Consider the following 24,059-nt stretch of genomic DNA (forward strand, 5'->3'; position numbering starts at 1 on the left):
TGCTACTAACCTAGCCTTATTTCTAACAACTGTACCTTTTTCATCAGTTTTGTTTTAGAAAATCCACTTAGTTCCTATCACATTTACATGGCTTGGTCTGGGAACTAAGTACCAAACATCATTTCTGATGAACTGATTCAGTTCTTCATGCATTGCATTGATCCAGAATTCATCCTTCAGTGCTTCTGCAATATTCCTTGGTTCGACTGAAGATACAAAGCAAATAGTTCCAGTTAGTGCACATTCAGAAGATAAATTTGCAAATCTTACCATATCTCTGTAATTCACTATCTCTTTTATTCTGGTCCTTATTCCATCAAAGATATCTCCCACAACTTGAGTAGAGGGGTGATTTTTCTGGATTCTACTTGATGGTTCCTTTCTGCAGACATCATGAGTTGGCTGCAATTCAGCTTTTGTGCTCTCTGTAGGATGTATTGAGTCAGATGTTGTAACACTTGGCTCAACATCCTCTTCTCTTGAAACTGGACTGTTTATATCTGGAGCATCTGTGGCAGAAGTGTCTTCTTTAGTTGTTCCTCCTTCAGCAATCAGGTCATCAACTTCATCTTCAGCTGTTTTACTGCGGGGATCAGCAAAATCATCAAATACCACATTTACAGATTCAATAATGGTTCGAGTTCTTAAGTTATATACTCTATAAGCATGACTGTTATTAGAGTATCCCTTAAATAAACTCAAATCACTTTTGGAATCAAATTTAGCTAGATGATCTCTATCATTGAGGACATAGCAAACACATCCAAACACATGCATGTATTCTAGATCAGATTTTTCTCTTAAAAAATACACCAAAGTATATCTCGAAAAATCATCAACACACACAAATACATATTTTTTACCACCTAGGCTTTCTACCTCTATAGGACCCATAAGATCCATATGTACAAGTTCAAAACAAATGGTGGTACCAACGGGTTGTAACACTTTGTGTGGTACCCTAGTTTGTTTTCTCTTCTGGCACATTCCACATATAGGAATATCCTTGATCTTGAGATCAGGAATTCCTCTTATGACATTGTACTTGTTGAGCAGCTTCAGATTTTTGAAGTTTGTGTGCCCAAGTTTCTGGTGCCACAGCTCTACTTCACTTACTCTTGAGCTCTTGCATGAGATGGTGTCACCTGTTTGATAACAATTCTCCATTGATCTGGAACCTGTCAGTACACAATGATCTTGATTATCAAACACAGAACAACAGTATTTATCGAATTGAACACGCAGATCATCATCACACAATTTACTAATACTGATGAGATTTGACCCCAATCCTTCAACATGTAAGACATTTGAAAGTTTTGGAAGTCCCTCAATACTGGGTGTTCCACGTCCAACCACTTTGCCTTTAGCTCCTCCTCCATAGGTTACACGTCCACCATTTAGTGTATGGTAGTTTGATAGAAACTCTTTAGTTCCAGCCATGTGCCTAGAGCATCCACTATCAAAGTACCATGAACCTGAAACGTTAGCATTTAAAGAAGTGTATACTGCTTTGCACATAAGTTTACCTTTGGGAGTCCATATTTTACACTCCTTTTTTGTAAATTCTACCTTTTTCTTTGAGGTGTTCCCTGGAGTGATGTGGCTCATTTTGTACAACATTTTGTCACTACTGAGTTAAAATGGACGAATATGTCCTGGTGATTAACAATAATGACAAATGTATCCCCTTATTCTGGACTCTGAAGTGGTGACTGTGAAATTCCTGGATTCCTTGCCATCTGAACCCTTCTCTTTGACAAAGACAATTTATTTCTCCTTCACTGGCTTGTGTTTCTTCACTTGTTTCTTGAACCCTAAACCTTCATTCTTGTTGTACTTCTTCAGTGACACAATCTCTTCGAGTTTAGTTGTGCCGGTATTCATCCTCTTGATTGCTAGAGTTGCTTCTTTGAGTTCATCTTTCACCTTTGCCAGTTCAAGATCCTTCTTGGTGATACCAACCTCCAAATGAGTGATTGTTTCTTTGAGAGAGGGATTTTCCTTGTTGGCTGCATCTAGAGCATGAGTCTTCTTCTCCAAGTCACTGAACAATTTCTTGTACATTTCTTCCTCATCTCCTATTGCTTCTTTACTGTATTCTGCAGCATTCAGAGAAATAGAGTTCAAACATGTATAGTGACTATTATCTAACTCAGAAATTTCAGTTACTGAAAGTGTTTCAGAAAGTGTTGCAGCATCTTGAGAAACTCCTTGTGATTCTGTTTCAGGACAATTTTCAGTGATATATCTGACAGAAAGAGCTTGTTTAGAGGATTGTTGTTCCTCTGTATGTTCAGGTTGTTCTTCCTCCTCATCACTGACAGCACAAATCAAACTCATTCCTCTTCTTCTCAAGGTATTTGCACATTCATTAGCATAATGTCCAAATCCTGAACAGGCCCTGCATTTAATATGATCCAAGTTAGGTGGTTCAGAATTTGAACGAATAAATGAAGAATTTTTTGAAGTGTTTTGAGAAGATGTTTGAGGAAATGTTCTCTGTGGAATAGATCTGTTCCGGGGCTGAGTTTGTCGATTTTGTGTAGAGCCTTCTGGAAATAACTGTCTGGGCTTGATTCCACATCGTCTGTACGCCCTATTGAATTTCTGAATCTGAAATGCCACATTGTTGAGACATTCATCTGCATCATCATCATATTCCGTAGCAACTTCTTCCTTTTCTAGTTCTGCCTGGAGTGCATTTGATAGATCGTCTGCTGTCCACCGTAATTCTGGTGTTGGAAATACATCCACATCCGCATATGTGATAGTTGGTGGCTTCCATCCAGTAAGAATAGATCTCCAGGCTTTCGCATCAGTGGCTTTGATGTTCGCCCTCATCTCGACTTTCCAGTAGGTGTAGTTTGTGCCATCAAGTACAGGAGGTCGCAATGAAGCAGTCATCTGAGTATCCATCACGAATTCGTTTCTGAAAAAATAGGAACAAACACTTAGTATACGTCAAGTGTTGTCTCTTGATGCCAATTGAAAGAATTTATGGTCCCGAATTCGTTTAATACAGAGGTGTTATCTTAAGTGTTATGACACTTGAACAAACATGCAGCGGAAATATAAAGATAAAATAACAATACTCAGAATAAAAAATGTTCACAAGTAAAGACTTGTGAACTTGCCCTTTACAGGACGGAAAAATATATTAAAATCAGTATTCCAAGAATACAAACAGAATAGGTGCGAAAACTTCTTCCTTATGAATGAATCTTTTTCAAGATCATTCTTACAATCAAATCTAGATACTAAAAGAAAAATATTAAAAATTCTAGATTTCAAAGATGTACTCGTGAGGAGTACGTAAAGAACTTATGAATGAATCACTATCTTGATCATTCTTACAACCAAGTCTAGAAACATATATACTAAACAATCTAGACTACAAAGAATGTACTTATGAGAAGTACGTAAAGAATGTACTCATGAGGAGTACGTAAAGATTATACTCATGAAGAGTACAAACGACCGATTCTAAAACCACTCTAAAACACTCATGAATTCTTTTCAGCTCTTGGTTTTTTATTTCGTAGAATCGATCAACTTCCTTGAGTATTGAATTCGGTATTTATAAGCATTCCAAGCATCCACTACTCAGCCCATGATCTGCAAGAAAACCAACCACAAGAGCACTCAAGAACATGGGTTAGTGGGTTAGTTAGGAAGTTAGAATAAAATCCACAATTAAATCCACTAAGCACTACTTAGCCCACTAAGCACTATACTTAACCCACTAAGCACTATACTTAACCCACTAAGCACTACTTATTCCATAACTAAAATTTAGTTTAAAAAATAAGAAAGTTAAAAACACAATGTGGAAATAATCCATGTGTTTCAGATGATACTCTACTAACACAGTCTTGAGTCTTTGTATATTGAATTTATAATGAACATAGAAATTTGAACAAGTCTTTGTATACCATTTTATAAAAGAAAAACTAATTTGATGTTTTCCTTCCAATTTAATTTCTCGATTTGACAGAGAAAAGAAAAAAAGATCACTCTTGAAGAAATGGCTTTTGCATTCTCCAGCAGATTATTATCGTTCATGGTGCTGGTAATAATTGCGCTACCACTTCCCGCCGCCGCACAGTCCTTCTCCGGCAACGTGACTTTGGGTTCATCCATCGTTGCTGACAGTTTGAACTCCACATGAAAATCACCTTCCGGCGAATTCGCTTTTGGATTCCGGCAAGTTTCCCCGGGAGGCTACTTGGTAGCCATCTGGTTCGACGAAATGCCTGAGAGAACCATAATTTGGTCGGCCAACCGTAACAATCTAGCCCAACAAGGCTCAACAATCCAACTCTTTTCCGACGGCAGATTCGAACTCAACGACCCATCATTTCTATGTGCACTTATGCGAAATTCTCTACACGCCAAGTGGAGGAGCCACCGCTTCACGCGAAAGCTCGAGTACGTACTGGATGAGCATCCAAAAGAGATACAGGATCTACGAGCTGGGATCTCTGCCGCCGTTTCTGCTCGTCTTCGCCGGAAACGTGGAAGCGGTGCAACGACGAGGGGACGGTGGTGGTCGGTGAGGATCTGGCGGCGGTAGCGGTGGACGGCGGAGGAGAGGCAGGGGCGGTGGTGAAAGGCGGTGGACGGCGGGGGAGAGGCAGCGGCGGTGGTGAAAGGCAGGTGAATTTAAAGAGAAATTGGGGTTTCAAAATAGTATATTGACAATTAAAGGTAGATTTGGAATTATAAAAATAATATTTGGTGGAATACTAACCAAGGGGGTTTTTTCTTAACTACATTTACTAGATGAGGGGGTCTTATATACATGATTCACATACGTTACTTTGTTAAATAATGGAAATTAAATATTTTTTAATTTGTTATTTTCTTTATTTCCTTTTTGACATCTATTTTCTTTTTCCTTCAAATGTAGTTATATCCATTTTTTCCCCTTTCAATTACTCTATGGAGTCATCTCAATGTGAATTATTATACAATGTTGTTAATTTATACGTAATATAATTATTTTGAATTTTCTATTATTATAAAAAAAAATTAATTTCAAGAAAAATAAAAAAGAAACCAAAAAACGAAAAAATAATTTATATTATATATAAAAGTTGAATTTCACCCCTAATTGATTGACATTTGATAATTTCAATTGGTGACATGTTGTCGTCCGAAAACCTACACGCAAGTGCACGTATTGTACAAGTAATATAGTGGACTAAAAGTCCGAATATCGAACCCACAGGGAATATTTAATTATCTAATCCTAGACGCTAAATTCTACCAACTATTATCAAGCCCACCCTACACAGTCGACTTTAGAGAGAATTAACTTAATTGAACTAAACTAAATTAAAGCAAATTAAAACGACAAAGCAAGAAAGCAAATTAAACACGAAGATTGATCAGAGTAAACAAGCCTAGGACTTTATTCTTCCCCCTATGTGATTATTATTTCCCCAATTCCTTCAATTATGCAAGCAATTAACCCGGATTATTAACCTGAGATGCTAAATTAATCATAACCCGCTTCCGCGTGTATTACGATTCTAATACTCTAGATTCAATTAATATATTCCTATGCAATTAATTCTAGAACACATCATTAAGCACAAATCTCAATAATGGATACCTAAAAGATTAACTATATTCCTATGTTAATACCACAAAGGCTCTTCTACCACAGTTCTAATTATTAACCTAATCTTCCGATTCATGCGATTAACAATAACATAAAATCGCATAAAGTGGCCAGTTTCATGAACTTAATAAAACAAGTAGAAGAAATAATCCGGAATTAAAACTTGCATAAAATCATAGAATTGGGTTCATAAATCCCACATAGGGTTCCAAATAAGATCCTAGAAATAAGAAATTTAGCTACTCATGATTAAAAGAAAAACGCAAATAAAATAAATCATAGACGATAAATCTATGCTTGAAGTCTTTGAATTCTTCGTTATTGCTTTGTTGCTCTTGAAATTGCGTAAAAAAAAGGTCCACAATTGTGTGCTTGGCTTGGTCTTATATAGGGTGAAGAACTTGGGGAAGAAGGCAATTTTCTTGTGCAATTAAAATCCCTTTACTACGCAGCTTCGGAGTCTCGGACGGTCGTCCCATGATTTGAACTAAAACTCGGACGACCGTCCGAGCATTAATCTTCAGGATTTTGATTTTTTTCACTTTTGGCCCATATTTTCTCCAAAATTGCAGTTTTTACCCCATACTTTTCCAATTCTTCAATTTGTACCTAAAATACAATAAATCAACTTTTTAAGCACCAATTATCGTTAAAACACACCAAAAGCTCAAATGGAAAGGTACGATAAAGCGTAAAAATATACACTTAACACATGTCCTCAATTTCATCCCAAGTGGCGACATGATTGATGGAAATAAATCATCAAAAAACATGTCATCATTTTCCAATATTAAAGGTAATTAAATATATTTAATTATTTTATTAAAATATTTATATCCTACCATATATGAAATGCTCTAAATATATCAACTTTCTTGGAAACTCTAAATAAATTTATTTTTTAATTTAATTTTTTAATTAATTTAATTTGAATTTATTTAAATTCAATTTAAAATATTCCCTTATTATAATTGCATGATTGGTGGTGTTACGAATTTTTTTTATTTTAATTCATAAACTTGGATTTATATTAAAAAGTATGGCAGAATAAATTATTTGATATTATACATTTACATGAACATGATCAGAGAATATGTTATTTTTTACTAATTTAATATTATATCTAACAAAAATACATATTCGAATTTACTATATTGCGAAAATTGACACTATTTTTTTCTGTCATGTGTAGAGTAAAGTACTTTCAATTATTTACCATATTCAAAATTATACTACATGAATTTCATGTTATTGTTTAAATAGTTATTTTTTCTTCATTGAGTCCAGTGACAATAAATTTTACGATTGGTTTAACTTTTTTAAATTATATACTAATTAAAATACAAATTTTATCATGATTATACTAATAAATTGAATAACATAAGTTAAGTTTAATCAATTGATAAAAAAAACGAATTGATTTTATATATTTCAAAATATAACAATGTTATTCTAAATCTTTGGTATTAAATTAGTTTATTCACTTTATTTAATACCAAACATTAAGAATATTAATTGTTTTGTTTAAAATTTATAATGATCGTATATACTATATATTGTATTCCACTAATAAGTATTTCATTATAACTCTGATCAATATTTACTTGGTACAAGTAAATATCTAGACCAACTCCAACCCAAAAGTATAAAAATGTGTTTGCAAATATTTATGTGCTATTTAATATTTTATTTTGATACTTATCTAAATGTATTTGCTCCAGCCATAGGTATTAAATAGTTGTGAATTAAATTTATTTATATTTCTAATTGCCACATGTTATTTTCCAAAAAGGACACTAAGTTGGTTAAATTCATAACTCATGTTTGATATTTCACTCTTCATGATTGCAAAATATATTTTTACATTCTGAAAGATGAAATATCAAAATACAAATACAATCCTGATTTCATAACACAATTGGAATTAAAAATAACTATTTTTGAGTATGAAAAATGGTGGTTAAAGGTTTTGATAGCTCATTTAATAATGCCACTCGAGGTGCTCTTGCCGTAAATAGTTTATATTAACAAATACAATATTAATCGGCAAATCAGTAGTTTCTACGATCCATTTTTAGTTACAAACTCAATAAGATATTTATATACTACATAAACGACTACAATTATATGAGAAGTAATTGCATAATTATGTGTGTGTGTTTTCAAATTGAGAAAGATTGATGCAATATTGTGGCTATGGATGGAAAAATTTATCAAATATCAAGTATCATAGTATACCAAAAAAATATTATCTGTCAAATACCAACTTAGTGGTTATCATTTCATTTGACACGATATTGGTACTATATCGAACTTATATGAGATTTACTACAATCCTATAGAGTGGGTAAAGAAAGATATAGAAAACACCATTGAAAATATGTTTAGCTACAAATATTCTGACTAATTTGTAAATTAAAATTTTAAACCATATGAAAAAATAAAAAATATTAATGTAGGGTATAATAGCATAAATGATTATTAAATATTTTAACACTGTATATATCTTACTATATTTTGGTATTGGAATACATGAGTTCTTTTGTCTAACTTACAAGCAGTGTTCTAAAAATCGGCCGAGGCGGCCGATTAATCAATCGCCGAGGTGGAGGCGGTCCAAAACCTTTACGATCTTAGTGTAAGGGTTTGAAAAATCGGTTTTTTGCGTGTGAGGCGGTTTGAGGCGGTCAAACCTTTAAGGCGGGTCAAACTTCGGTGGCAAAAATCGGTCAAAATCGTTTTTTTTTTTTTTTTTTTAATAAATCAAAATAAAAGTTGGGATTTTATTAAAAAAAAGGAGTTTATGCTTTTATTTTGTTTATGTTAATTATTATTGTTAAAGAACTAATGATGTATGCCAAGAATGTATGTAAATTCAAAAAAAATTGCCTTTTTATTTATATTTTATAAGGATATTTATGTATTATGATCTTATTATTATTAAACTTTTATTATGTTATTTGAATATATACATGATGGAAATATAACTATCTTTAAATATTTTTTATCTATGTTTTGAGTATTTATAAATAATATCTACAAATATATTATATTAAATTTTAAAAACCGATTTATTTCCGATTTATCACCAATTAATCACCGCCGCACCGATTAATCGCAAGTCGGTACCAGACCGACTCGGACCCAATTACCGCTTTTTACAACCTTGCTTACAAGTTATGTATCTAAATTAGTGAAATATTCTTAAGTTTTCTATTTCCCCATCATATATAATAAGTTATATTTATTTTCTTAATTTCCATTTTTTAAATATTTGTAAAATCAAATTATTTATTGTATAATGTTTGTAAGAATCTAATATCGATTTTATATCTCTATGTTTTTTTTAAATCACAATATATTTGACTGATTTACACAAAAAATCAATTAATTTTTTTTTTCCATTTTTCATTTATATAAGTATTCTATAACGACTTTTGTTTACTTGAAATTTGATCTATTTTCAATAACATTAGCTTTTATGTTAGTTTCTAACATATGGTCATACGTGTAAATAAGTTTAAGTTGTATTGTAACAATATTAACATATTAGTATTAGTAATAGTATTAATTATAGTATTAATATTAATATCGTTATTAGTATTAGTGTTAGTGTTAGTATTAGTATTAGTATTAGTATTTGTATTAGTATTAGTATTAGTATTAATATTAGTATAAGTATCAGTACCAATATCAGTATTAGTATTGGTATCAGTATTAGTATCAGGATCGGTATTAGTATTAGTATCAGTACCAGTATCAGTATCATTATATGTATCGTTAGCATTAGTACATTAGCATTAAAATTAGTTTTAGCAATAATATTAGTTTTAGTAATAGTATTAATAATAATATTAGTACCCGTATTACTATTAGTGATAATATTAATATTAATATCACTGTAAGTATCCATATCAATATTAATATCGGTATCAGTACCAGTACCAGTATCAGTATAAGTATCATTGGTATCAGTATATGTATCATTATCGGTATCAATTTTAGTATCAATATCAATATGAGTATCAATATCAGTATCAATTTCAATATCAATATCAGTATCAGTATGTGTATTAGTCTTAGTATTAGTATTATTATCAGCATTAGTATCAATATCAATATTAGTATCACTATTAGTATGAGTTTCAGTATTAGTATGAGTATCAGTATGATTATGAGTATCAAAATTAGTATGAGTATCAATATTAGTATTAGTACCAATAATAATATTAATATGAGTATCAATATGACTATCAACATTAGTATAAGTATCAATATCAGTGTCAGTATCAGTATTAATATCAGTATCAGTATTAGTATCAGTATCAGTAACAGTATCAGTAAGTATTAGTATTAGTATTAGTATTAGTATTAGTATTAGTATTAGTATTAGGATTAGCATTAGTATTAGTATTAGTATTAGTATTAGTATTAGTATTAGTATTAGAAGTAGTGTTAGTATTAGTATTAGTATTACTATTAGTATTAGTATTAGTATTAGTATTAGTATTGGTATTAGTATTAGTATCAGTATTAGTATTAGTATTAGTATTAGTATTACTATTAGTATTAGTATCAGTATTAATATGAGTATCAGTATTAGTATCAGTATTAGTATCAATATTAATATTAGTATGAGTATTAATATTATTTTAGTATTAGTATTAGTATTAATATTAGTATTAGTATTAGTATTAGTATTAATATTAGTATTAGTATTAGTATTAGTATTAGTATTAGTATTAGTATTAGTATTAGTATTAGTATTAGTATTAGTATTAGTATTAGTATTAGTATTAGTATTAGTATTAGTATTAGTATTAGTATTAGTATTATTATTAGTATTAATATTAGTATTAGTATTAATATTAGAATCTATATTAGTACCAGAGTATCAGTATTAGTATCAGTATTGGTATCGTTATTGGTAGTGACGTATAAATGTTATCCCTTTTGCAATATTTATAAGTTGTGTTGTTGTTTGAGTAATGTGCATCACTGATTGAATGTTGTTAGTGATAAATATGCGGTTATTTGAATTTCTATTGTTTTACTTCTCTGGTACCGTGTTTGTTGTTAAAGTTAGTAATTTTGCAGATGATTTACATGGTGTAGTAGATTGCATTCTATGAAATAGAGTTATACCATATGTTTTAAATGATTTCACTTAATCTTCATATCGTGTTTTGCGCGCTTCGCATATTATTATTTGTAATATTTATTTGAATTTTCACATGTTACAATTATGGATTAAGAGAATTTTTTGTCCTTCCATTTTATTTTACTTGAATTGACATTGTTATACAGAAATAATCGTTTAAATATTATTATTTTTCTCATTTTGAAACTGACATCCGTGCAATGCACGGGTGAAGAATTAACTAGTTACAAGAATACATTGTTTTGATTAAAATATATATGGTATTTGTACTCATGTAATATAATAAAATATTAAGGGTAATTTTGTATTTTGAGTGTTTTTATAAACAAGCAAATAAGATCTTAAAGAAAAATGGTGGGGGGGGGGGGGGGGGGTGTATGTATATTTTTAAAACATCTTATAAGCTCTCTAACAACTTATTTTTTGAAAAAAATAAGATCTTTTGTAATTTTGTTACCAAACACCTTTTAACAACTTATAAACTCTTAAACATCTTATAAGATGTTTTTAGGAGCTTATAAGTTTAGCCAAACAAACTCATAATAAGCAGACAAAAGAATTAATATTGATGTGGTTGACAGTAATATTACTGTCATCCACAGTATATTACTGTAACAAATACTAATATTACCGTCAAACACAGTAATAATACTATGTTTACAATAATATAGACAGTAATATTATTACGTTAATCCGTCAACAACTCAAACAAAACAAAAAAGCACAAAAAAAATAATATTCATGTGGTTGACAAAACTATTATTGTGTTTACAGATTTTTTACCGTCAACGTCAGTAATATAATTACGTTGACTTGTCAACAAATCAATCAAAAAAAACCAGAAAAATAATAATATTGTCGCTGATTGTAATTGTCAACAACAGTACAATTACGTTAATGTACTGTCAACGACAGTACAATTACTGTCAGCGACAGTATAATTACTGTTAATGACAGTACAGTTACGGTCCAACTTTTAGCGGAGGGCGTAAAAAAAATGGATGGGCTTAATTTTAGAATTAAGTCAACGTCGGAGATCGGCGACTAAAAAATTATTTCATAAGGAAAAAAAGTTCAAAAAAAATGTCAAAATTGGATTTTTGTTTTCAAAATTGATTAAATTGGAGTTACAATCAAGAATTGGGAGTAAAGATTTGGGCTAATATACATTAATGTTTTCTTTATTTATAATACATATTAAAGGGATGTGCTTATTTTAAATCATAATGACTTAAACTTTATTTTTTATTTAAAATAATTAAATTATATAACAAAAAAATCTGTTAAAAGTTTTGGATGTTGAAGCCTGTTTGAACAATGTTGCTCTTCAAATCAGAAAATTAAACAAAGGTTTCATCAAAAGTAATGTCAAACCTCAAGACTATGCAATGATGCTTCGACTCCAAACTTAGTTTGATCTGGTTCAAACATGACAAATCTGGTCCAAATGGACAAATTCTCAAAGATCTTCTCGAAAGTCTTCTCAATCTTTTTCTCAAAATCAGTTAAGTTCATCTCCCACTAATCTTCATTGCGTGCAATGCAGGGTTTGTACAAGTCTTGTCACTATGCTAATGAGTGAGCCAACACACCCCAGAAGAGAGGAATGAATCTCTTTGTATCTCTCAGTGAAGAAGTGTGTGAAGAGTTTGGCCAACTAGTTGTCAAGAAGAAGAACCAGTTGTGAATCTATCTAGATACGATAATTATGAGAAACTATATGCTATTTCTCACGGGATTGCAGTCAATGTTGCCACGCCTTATGTAACACCTGAGTATTCTGAGTCTCTTGGTTCTTCCTTGACTGATTTGAAATGCTTCAATTCTGCCTGTCTAGAATAGATGATTTATCTAAAGAAAAAGAAGAATTGTATGGTGAAAAAGAACTGAGATGTCCATACTAATAATTGTACAGTGACTGGATGAAGAAAATAGAAATTCTTGACTCATTGGGTAAAGAAAACGATGCTATGAAGAGAAAAATCACTCAGCTGGAAATTCTTCTCACTAAAAAGGATGTGGAAATGGTTAAGGTAAAAACTAACTTGGATGATGCTCTTCTAACCATCAAGAAAAACTAATACAAGTACTTCAAAGCTTGAGGGTATTATATATTTATGAACAGCCGGCAGAAGGAACTGTGCAAGATTAGGTTATAATAACAAAAAAAAAACTTCTGAGCCTGCTAAAATTGGAAACATCACATTTGTGAAACAAAAAGGAGATCCAGTAGAAACTGATAATGTGGATATTCAAACTCCTGTTCCCAGAAAAACAATAACTAAGAAAAGATTATTGTGTCATTACTGTTTTCATCCTGATCATACTAGATCATATTGTCAGAAACTCAAAGCTAATAAGATGTTGTATCACGTGTCTCATAACACTCAAAATAACACCTCTATAATGAAAGTTATATTGTCTGAATCCAAAAAGGTATGGGTTCTAGTATATAAGAAAATTACCTGCAATGTTATATATACATCTACGAATGCTAACATTTCAAGATCATGATACTTTGATAGTGGATGTTCAAGACATATGACTGTTACAATGAACAATCTTATCAGCTATCAACAACCAAAATGAGGACAAGTTATGTACGGCGGAAGTGAAAAAGGAAAAGTAATTGAGACGGGAACATTGGTTGTCATTGGTTTGTCTAAACTTAACAATTTGTTACATGTAAAAGGGTTAATATCAAATCTTATCTGAATCAGCCAACTGTGTGATGACAATCAGTGGAATTTGACAAATTCTCTTTTTATGTGTATAATGCTAATCACCGTTGTCTTATGACAGATTCAAGATCTACAGATAATTGTTATCAAACCTGTGAAAACGTTGTATGCCTGAGTTCAGGTACTAATGATGTCGAGATGTGGCATCGGAAAATGGGTCTCACCAACTTCAAAAACATTCACGTGCTGAATAAATATGACAATGTAAAAGGAATTCCAAGTATGAAATTCAATGATGCATTAGTGTGTGGAATGTGTCAAAAGGGCAAGCAAATCAGTGTGTCACACCAGGTGTTCCAACACTTTAGAACTCAAAGATGTTTGGAATTATCGCACATGGATAATATGGATCCAGCTGAGGTAGAAAGTATGAGGGGTAAAAAATATATTTTTGTATGTGTTGATGATTTTTCTCGTTTCTCATGGGTCTATTTCTTAAAAGAAAAATTTGATAGCTTTGAAGCTTTTAAGAAACTTCACAATCTAATGTGTAACCAAGTCTCTCTAGATATAGCTAGGATTATAACTCATCATGGAAAAGAATTTGAAAATTCCTCTTTCTCAAACTTATGTGATAAAAATGGCATCTTTCATGAGTTTTAATTACCATAAGTAATACATGTCACTATAATACCCTTAGTCCAAACCATCAAACACCTATTTTCTCTTACTTTATATTTCTCCACATCCCCCAACTCTTTCCTCCCCGATCTCCCCTCACACTTCTATTCTTTCTTCTTATTTTTTTCTTTCCAGCAACCGTTGCCTCCCCCACTCTTTTCGCTCTACCGCCGCCGCCCTCTCTTTCCTCTCTACCGCCACCCTCACACGTCGAATCCATCTCCCACAAGGATTCCCTATCCTCCGATCCACCAACAACCGCCGCCCAATGTCTCCTTTCTCAAATCGCCACCGCCGCTACTCCTTCATATTTGTGTTCTTTCTAAATATTGCAATTTGTGGTGGTTTGATTTTATGAGACCATGTTTTTTTGGTGACGTCAAATTTGAAATTTCCAAAAGACAAAGGGAGCACGTAAGCATATACGAATTATAATAGAGAGTCATTTTAGCGAAAGTCAATTCACTATTGCGGAGAGTGAATTTTGACATTTTATTATTAAATCCACTACGGCGTAGAGTGGTTTTCACCATTTTCATTTATTAAATCCGCTATTTGTGCGGAGTAGATTTTGACATTTCCATCTATTAAATCCACATTGACATTAATATTAAAGTGGATTACTTTAATTTCATAGTGGTTTTCGATAAATTCTAAATAATTCTTGCTTTTAGTTAATAGTTCCAAATTCTTGTTTTATGTTATTATTATTATTATTATTATTATTATTATTATTATTATTATTATTATTATTATTATTATTATTATTATTATTATTATTATTATTATTATTATTATTATTATTATTATTATTATTATTATTATTATTATTATTATTATTATTATTATTATTATTATTATTATTATTATTATTATTATTATTATTATTATTATTATTATTATTATTATTATTATTATTATTATTATTATTATTATTATTATTATTATTATTATTATTATTATTATTATTATTATTATTATTATTATTATTATTATTATTATTATTATTATTATTATTATTATTATTATTATTATTATTATTATTATTATTATTATTATTATTATTATTATTATTATTATTATTATTATTATTATTATTATTATTATTATTATTATTATTATTATTATTATTATTATTATTATTATTATTATTATTATTATTATTATTATTATTATTATTATTATTATTATTATTATTATTATTATTATTATTATTATTATTATTATTATTATTATTATTATTATTATTATTATTATTATTATTATTATTATTATTATTATTATTATTATTATTATTATTATTATTATTATTATTATTATTGAAATTAGGTTAAAATTGGGGTCAAAATTGAAATTAGGGTTAAAATTGGTTAATTGATGAAATTGGGCTAAATTGGGGTGTAAATCATGAAATTGAAGTTGAAATGAGTTTAAATGAATTGGGGGTAATTTTGGTATATATAAAATGATTTTTCTTATTTGCAAATAAGTTTGAATGAACTGGATTTATTTGAAAGAGAAAAAGTTGGATGTCCCTCTTTTAATTAAGTGCCTTTGTCATGAGCTTATTTACCATTTGCCCTTGTCATGAGCTTATTTGTCATGATTTTCCTCATTGTATTGAGCAGTTCAATTTTGGAGTTGAAAATAATTTATATAAATAACAGCGTATAAACTTTCTTCTCTTATCTCTTTGGTGGATTTCTATTGAGTGGCGAGTTGATTTCCTTTGAGAGTTTCACATGTGTTTTCCCTTTTCATTCACCATTAGTTCGGTGTCATTTATATAAGAGCAACATAAAGAACATTAATTCCATTCGACACCCGGTGAAATTTAAACCGGATGTTCATATCAAAATCGTGACCAACTCTGTTGAAAAAAAAAGTCTAATTGACTGAAAAAAGATAGCAGACATCAGAAATTTTAGAATTTTGAAAATCTTGTTTCATTTATAATTGAAATAAAAGGGAAAAAAAGCAGAATTTGTTGAGAAAATATAGCTTGAGTATTTTTAATAAACCGTAATGTATAGAATGTAAAATTTATGAAGATTCCTTAAAAACTGCAAAACCACTCCACAAACTTCAAAAAAAAAAATACTATTTGCAATCTGGACAAACTAATTGGAAAAAAGAAAAGAAAAACAGAACAAGAAGAACAAACATCTAGTTAATCTCGTTAATCTTGTATCCATTTCAATGCAAACCGAATAGATTCTCTTCGATTCTCATTTCGCAATCTGGACAAACAAATTGGATGCCATTGATCATTTGGATTATATTCGCGATAATCTAGAAATTCCATCAAACTCATCTCCTGCCGTTCTTTTCGATTATGGTCATTGTACGTTGGCAATTCAGATAGAGTTGTCGGACTCCATTCTTTACGATTATCGTCATAAATCTCCATTCTCACTTCCTCCAAATCTTGAAACCACAAACCGCGTGAGCACCGACCTTCCTCTGTAATATTTCTCTCCGTTAGAATCTTCCACAGACGCTCGATCCATTTCCTCTCCCATTTGTCGCCGTAGGGGTCCTCTTCGATGTTTCTTGGACGACAAATACTAAACACACCATTTAAAAGACATGAAATCATAGATAAAGGGAGGCAATTGAACTGCAAGGTCTCCACCACAACTGATGCAGGTTCCAAATTAATGTTTTCTCGAATTTCAGCATACCGATAATAACAATTAAAATACAGAGAAATTTCAGACTGGCTTAAGGACTTGAGCAGTTCATGTAGCTTAATGAACCATGATGCATCGTCTGAAAGGTCATATGTTAGATCAATATCCGAAATCCATTCGCTGGAAGTAGTATTTGAAAAAGAGATGGATGGGATAAAGTCTCCATGATATCCAAAATAGGTTACGTTTGGGGCATCAATAAATACCTCGATTCCTTTCAGTCCGTCACAATTCGCAAGAATCAAGGAATCGAGGCTTGGGAATTTACACGACCACAAGTGTTCCAGTGACGATTTCACAAGGCACAAACTTAAATGCTTGAGATTGCGAAAAAAATCCGGTCCTTTGTGGAACCAAACATTGCCTTCACTGATATAGATGGTTTCAGGAGATGGGGTGTGGATTTCGACCATACAAAGTTCCTCCTCAAAAGAGTGTGAATGATCCACATCGTCCGAAAAAGAAAAGTACTTGAGATTATGAAGATTTTTTACTATAATTTTTCTTAACATTGTACATACTCTGATGTCCAAAATTTCAATCAAAGGACAACATGAGACTATCTTCTGGAAAATACCCTCCTCGATCGAGACTCGTTGGAGACTAAGTGATGTTAGATTCTTGAGAGGTACTATCCTTTCAATAGCCTTTCGGTCCAACACGAATCCTTCCAAATGTAAATCTTGGAGAGATTCGGCTCCAAAGACTACAGAGGGCAGTTCTACAGAGGGCAATTTGGGAAGATTACAGAGACAAAACTTCTTAACGCACATGCTTGTGAGTGTTCGAACCCATTCTTCAACAAGAGAAACGGATGCACAGTCGAAACTGAATACCGACATACAAACATGAAATTCATCCACGCACAGTCCTTGATCACGATACAGCTGTAAAGTGGTGTTCACTATGGAGAGAAATTGATGCATATCTCCTTTAAAGGCGGCATCCGAAAAGTGGAGATTGGGGCGAGTGCACCAAATATTACGCCATGATTTGGACAAAACAGAGGTTCGGACAGCATCTTCTTGGGACAGCCAATAAATTATTCGCTGCAAGATATCTTGTGGTAACTCTGATATCTTGTCCATGGAGTTTGAACCCTCTTCCCTTTTTGCCTTTTTTATTGTTACGGACTACTCCAAAGATTTTGATGCCAAGAGTCGACGACTGATAAACCCTAATGATTTTGTGAGGCGTCAGAGATTATTACCCTTCCGTGGGGTAATTGGCACTTTGCACCCTTCAATTACATGTCATTGGCACTTGGCACCCTTAAATTAAAAAAATGGCAGAATGCACCATTCAATTATATTTTTTGGCACTTTGCACCCTAATTCATTTTTTGGCTAGAAAAGTGACCTGCTACCTATTGAAGAGGGGTGGATTTATCTTTCCTTATTTCTCACAAACTTAAATAAAGGTTATCTTCTCCATTTCACATATCCAAACCCGACCAAGAACAACTATATTGTTCAATATTCTCTATCAAAAGTTCAGGATATTTTACTCCAATTTTGAATAAATTTATATTTTATTTATTTTAAATAAATACGTATTCAAATAAAAGCAAGCATTCAAAATTAATGTTTGTTAATATGGTATAAGCAAATAAAGGTATATGCAATCTGCAATTCCATAAATTTTCACCACTTAGATAGTATTTTAAATAAATAATAAGACTTAATATTTCTTGTTCATATGGACTTAAAAGGAGAATTATGTATATATTATGGTTATTTGTGTAAGAAAAAAAAGGTTTACTTTCAATTTTTTTCATTACCTCAATTGGTTAAAACATCAAATGCATAAAAGAAGAAAGTAATTTTTATATTTAATATTATGGAGTAGATATTTAACTAAAAAGATAAGAGAAACTCTACAAATGAATATTCTAATGTTTGGTTTATCTTCTTGGGACAAAGAGATGGTTGAATTAGTTGTTGGATTGATGTAATTGACACTAATCTCGTACTTGTCTAAGAAGTCATAAAAGAAATGGAAGTTTATGGAAAAATAAAAGATGTTGCCCCTATTCAAATCTCACATAACATGTAGCAGGTCACTTTTCTAGCCAAAAAATGAATTAGGGTGCAAAGTGCCAAGCAAAATGTAATTGTCGAATGCATTCTGCCATTTTTCTAATTTTAGGGTGCAAAGTGCCAATGACATGTAATTTAAGGTGCAAAGTGCCAAATACCCCCCCCTTCCCTGTTAAGATTTGCAATTATGGTTAATCTCAAAAAGACCCATGACAAGGCACTTAATTAAAAAAGGGACATCCAACTTTTTTATTTTTCAAATTTTTCCAGGTCATTCAAACTTAGTTGCAAATAAGGAAAACCTTTTATATATACCAAAAACACCCCCAATTCATTGAAACCTCATTCAACTCCAATTTCATGCTTTACACCTCAATTATGCTCAATTTCACCAATTAACCAATTTTGACCCCAATTTGACCTGCCACAACCGGAGACCGCCGGAGCCCGCCGTCGACTTTTTATTTTTCTTTTTTATAATAAAAAACAAAATTTCAAGAAACAAAAAAAAATAAGTCAACGCCGGAGACCGGCTGGAAAAAGAATTCAGGAAAAAAAGTTTAAAAAGGAAAAAAAAAAGAAAAAAGAAAGTCAACGCCGGAGAACCGCCCCCAGGTCAACGCCGGAATCTGGCCAGAATAAAAAATCATAAAGAAAATCATTTGAAAAAAAATTATTAAAATATGGGTTAATGTGATATATTTGTTTAAATACATGTTCAATATTAAGGAAATTAGAGTATAATGTATGGAATTGATAAAAAATATATTGTGGAGGGTATTTTAGACTAAAAACATGGGATGTGTTTATTTGAAAGACTGTTTTTTTTTTTTTTTTTTTTTTTTGTGGACCAATATGCGTTTGAGTCCCTTGTCATATCCATTTTTGTCATTTTCCCTTGCAATTAAACCTTCTTTTTTGATTAGAAATAAGTCCATCATGGCATCTTATTAATGAATGAAAGTAAGGTTGCTCCTGCTAAACCCTAGAAAAATTTTCCCGCTCCTTTGATAGTTATAACCTTTATTTATTTATTTAATTATATATTTTTAGATGAACATTTGGTTCTTATCTTATTAATAAAAGTAATATTTTCCCACTAAAATTGTAATTTTACTTAATATTAATTTGATAGGAAAATTATTTAATTGTTTAGAAAAACATTTGGTTCTTATATATCTTATTAATAAAAGTAAGGTTGCTCTTGCTAAACCATAGGAAAATTTTCCCGCTCATTTGATAGTTATTATTTTTATTTATTTATTTAATTATGCACTTTTATTATTTATTTTCATTTAATATCTTATTAATAAAAGTAATCTTTTCCCACTAAAATTATCATTTTACTTAATATTAATTTGATGGGAAAATTATTTAATTGTTTAGAAAAAACATTTGGTTCTTATCTTATTAATAAAAGTAAAGTTTCTCTCTTATTAATAAAAGTAAAGTTGCTCTCTTATTAATAAATTTAAGGTCGCTCCTGCTAAACCCTATGAAATTTTTCCCGTTCATTTGATAGTTATAAATTATTATTGTCATTTATTAATTAATTACTTTTATTGTTTTTTTAATATTTAATATAATCAAGTTTAATAAATCCGTTAAGTATTCAAACTTTTTTGTGTTTTTTTGCACAAACAATTGTCATTTTTACTTAATATTAATTTGATGGAAAATTTAGTTAATTGTTTACAAAAATATTTGGTTCTTATCTTATTAATAAAAGTAAAGTTGCTCCTGATAAACTCTTGAGATTTAATGGCATCATTGATTTACATTAAATTTACTGAGGCCTGTTATGGGTGATGAAGAAGAAGATTCGTTAAACTTCAACATTAACTGAGATAAGATAAATATACAACCATATTACATCAAAAATATAAAGTTAAATAAGTAAATATGACAAAAAAGTTTATGGATGGGGGATTATCATCAATATGTATAGCAAAATAACAAAATTAATTGAAACTTCAATTTTGTCGTTTGAATTGAACTTTACTTTATATTAATTTTACTTCAACCCCGTGCATCGCACGGGCCAAAACTCTAGTATTATTTATAAAGGGGTCTAGACAAAAAAATATTTTACAAAAACGTCCACACATTGTCGAGAGGTGTGTAAAAGACTAAAATATCCCCTCACATTTCATTATTTAATTTAGGGGTGACTAAAATCAATACCAATTTTTTCTCACTTCAATACCAAAAATAAAATAAAAAAATTGGATAATAAATAATTAATGACATAAATACCCTTAATGAAAATCAATACCATAAAAACATTAAAAATCTAATTTTTCTTTCTTCAATACCAAACACACAAAACACCTCAAACCCATCTCCTTCTTCACAAATTCCTTAACCTCCTCCTTCTTCCTCACAACAAGCCCTCCTAAAAAATCTCAAAACTAAAGAAATTAAACTTCACACAACTTGCAAAATGGAGTCAAATGACAACAAAATGATAGTTTATGACCAAGGAGAACACATTTAGGTATGTATCCATGTCTTTTTTGAGCTTCGAAATTGATTTTGAAGTTCTTTTACTTTGAAACCCGCCGACAATTTTCGACACATACATATCGAATTTTTGTCAATTTTCGACACCAACGCGTCGAAAAATATGTTAAAAAAATACTAATTTTGACATATACCCGTCGAAATTTGGTTTTAAAAAAACACTTTTTTTTGTTTAAACAAACAATATTTTTTCGACACATACATGTCCAAATTTCACAATAATTTTGAGAAATTTTGACATGTTTGTCGAAAATTGTCGTCGGGTTTCCGCAAAAAAAACTTCAAAATCGACTTCGAAGCTAAAAAAAAAAGACATGGATACATACCTTAATGGGTTCTCCTTCCATATATATTACCATTTTATTGTCTCGTGACTCCATTTTATAAGTTTTGTGAGGTTTTGATTTTTTAGAATTTGGAGAATTTTTGTAGGATTTATAAGAAGATGAAGAAGAAGTGATGGTTTAATAAGAGGTTTGGGTTTGAGGGAGAAGAAGAGAGGATTTTTTTTTTTTTTTTTTTTTTTTGGTATCCTTGTTGTTGAAATGAGGGAAAAAAAATGTTTGCATAAATTGTATTTTGTCTGATGAACGGTATTTTAGTACTTTGCTAATAATTTTTTTTATTTGTGATATTAAACTAAGAAAAAATTGTAAAAACTTCTATAAAAAATGGTTTAAACTTAGTGGTATTGAAGTGAGAAAAATTTGGTATTAGTTTTAGTCGCCCCCTTAAATTTAATATAACCTCAATTTGATCCCAAATTTCACAATTTATTCAATTTTGACCCAAAACTCAATTTTGAGTACATTTTCTCCAGTTGCCGCCGTTGACAGCTGATCTTCGGCGTTGATTTTTTTTTTCTTTATGATTTTCCGTCGGATTCCGGCATTGACTTTTTCGATATTTTTTCTGCTTCTGCTGTCGCTGATCGGCGGTCAACGCCAGTCTCCGGCGGCATCGACTATTTTTTTGTTTTTTTAAATTCAACATATTTTTGCCCCATTTAAACAACAATATTATTGTAGTTGACAGTCATATTAACTATATTACTGTTAAACACAGTAATATTAACTATACTACAGTTTAACACAGTAATATTGCTATATTAATCTCTAGCACATTAATATTAACACAACAAAAGTCATTATTACTGTGTAATAGAGTACAATTAATATGTTGATCGTTCGTTCAACAAAGGTGACATAGAGCCCATTTGGCTAAGCTTATTTAAAACATCTTATAAGCTCATGCATTTGATAAGATGTTTTAGGAGCTGATACGATGTTAGATCTTATTTTAAAAAACTATTTTTTAAGGTGTATGGATAGGTAGTTTATAAGTTAATTTTACTTTTTATAAGTTGTTCAGGTGTTTGGGATATAAGATCTTTTTATCTCCATAATGACAAAAAATTACATGACGGTATTATAATTATTAAACTTATTTGAGTCAAATACTTTTGTTCCTAAAATATTCTGTTTTTGAAAAAGATTGTTTCTAAAATATGATTACAATATTTATAAATTATTTTTTACAAATAAAAATAATAATACAAAATTATATATTAAATAAACTAAATTATTTTTTTATGTTGATATGATATTTGACTATTTTTCCTTAAATAAAACGAAGTGTAATAAATTATATTAATGAAATAAGCCTGTGAAAGTTTTAATTGTTTGCCCCATTAATATATGGACACTTTATAAATAAGCCCATCAATGGGTACTTATTTATAAAAGGGTCCAGACAAAAAGTTTTTTTATAAAAAAGTTCACACATTGTCTAGAGGTTAGTAAAAGACTAAAATGACCCTTCACATTTTAATATGCTCCAATTTCATCATTTAATTTAATTTAACCTCTATTTGACCCTAAATTTTACAAATTATTTAATTTTGACCCAAGACACAATTTTGAGTACAATTTCGTCCGTCGCCGCTGTTGACTGCTGGTCTCCGGCGTTGACTTTTTTTTCTTCCTAATTTTTCCGCCAGTTTTCGACGTTGACTTGTACGATTTTTTTTCTTTAACATCTTTTTGCCCCCGCTTAAACAACAATATTTTTGTGGTTGACACTAATATTAACTATATTACTTTTAAACACAATAATATTAACTGTAACGTAGTTTAACACATTAATATTGATATATTAATCTCTAGCACAATAATATTAACACAACAAAAGTCATTATTATTGTGTAATAGAGTAATATTGATATGTTGACCGTTCAACAAGTGTAAATATAATAAAAAGCCAAAAGCTTTAATATTGATGTGATTGACAGTAATATTACTGTAACAACAGTACTATTACCGTCAACCACAATAATATAATTGTGTTTACAGTAATATTACATTACTCCGTCAACAACTCAAACAAAACAAAAAACCCAAAAAAATAATAATATTGATATGGTTGACAGTAATATAATTACTTTGACTTGTCAACAAATTAAACAAAAAAAAAAGTCAAAAAAATAATAATATTGTCGCTGACTCTAATTGAACTATCAACGACAGTACAATTACATGAATGTACTATCAAACACAGTACAATTACGTTAATGTACTGTCAACGACAGCATAATTACGTTAATATACTATCAGTGACATTATAATTACTGTTAATGACAGTACAATTACGGTC

The 24,059-nt window shown here is 30.4% G+C and overlaps 1 protein-coding gene across 1 annotated transcript; it reads right to left on the bottom strand.

Moving 5' to 3' along the window:
* Positions 1-16,331: 16,331 nt before the first annotated feature.
* LOC105976829 (putative F-box/LRR-repeat protein At4g15060) lies at positions 16,332-17,933 on the bottom strand. Its single transcript, XM_013002092.2, has one exon. The coding sequence runs from the start codon at positions 17,931-17,933 to the stop codon at positions 16,332-16,334; it is 1,602 nt and encodes a 533-aa protein (XP_012857546.2).
* Between the last annotated feature and the right edge of the window lie 6,126 nt (positions 17,934-24,059).

The sequence above is a fragment of the Erythranthe guttata genome, chromosome 5 (genome assembly GCF_056151865.1).
Source record: "Erythranthe guttata isolate IM_541 chromosome 5, IM_541, whole genome shotgun sequence".
Lineage (NCBI taxonomy): Eukaryota > Viridiplantae > Streptophyta > Magnoliopsida > Lamiales > Phrymaceae > Erythranthe > Erythranthe guttata.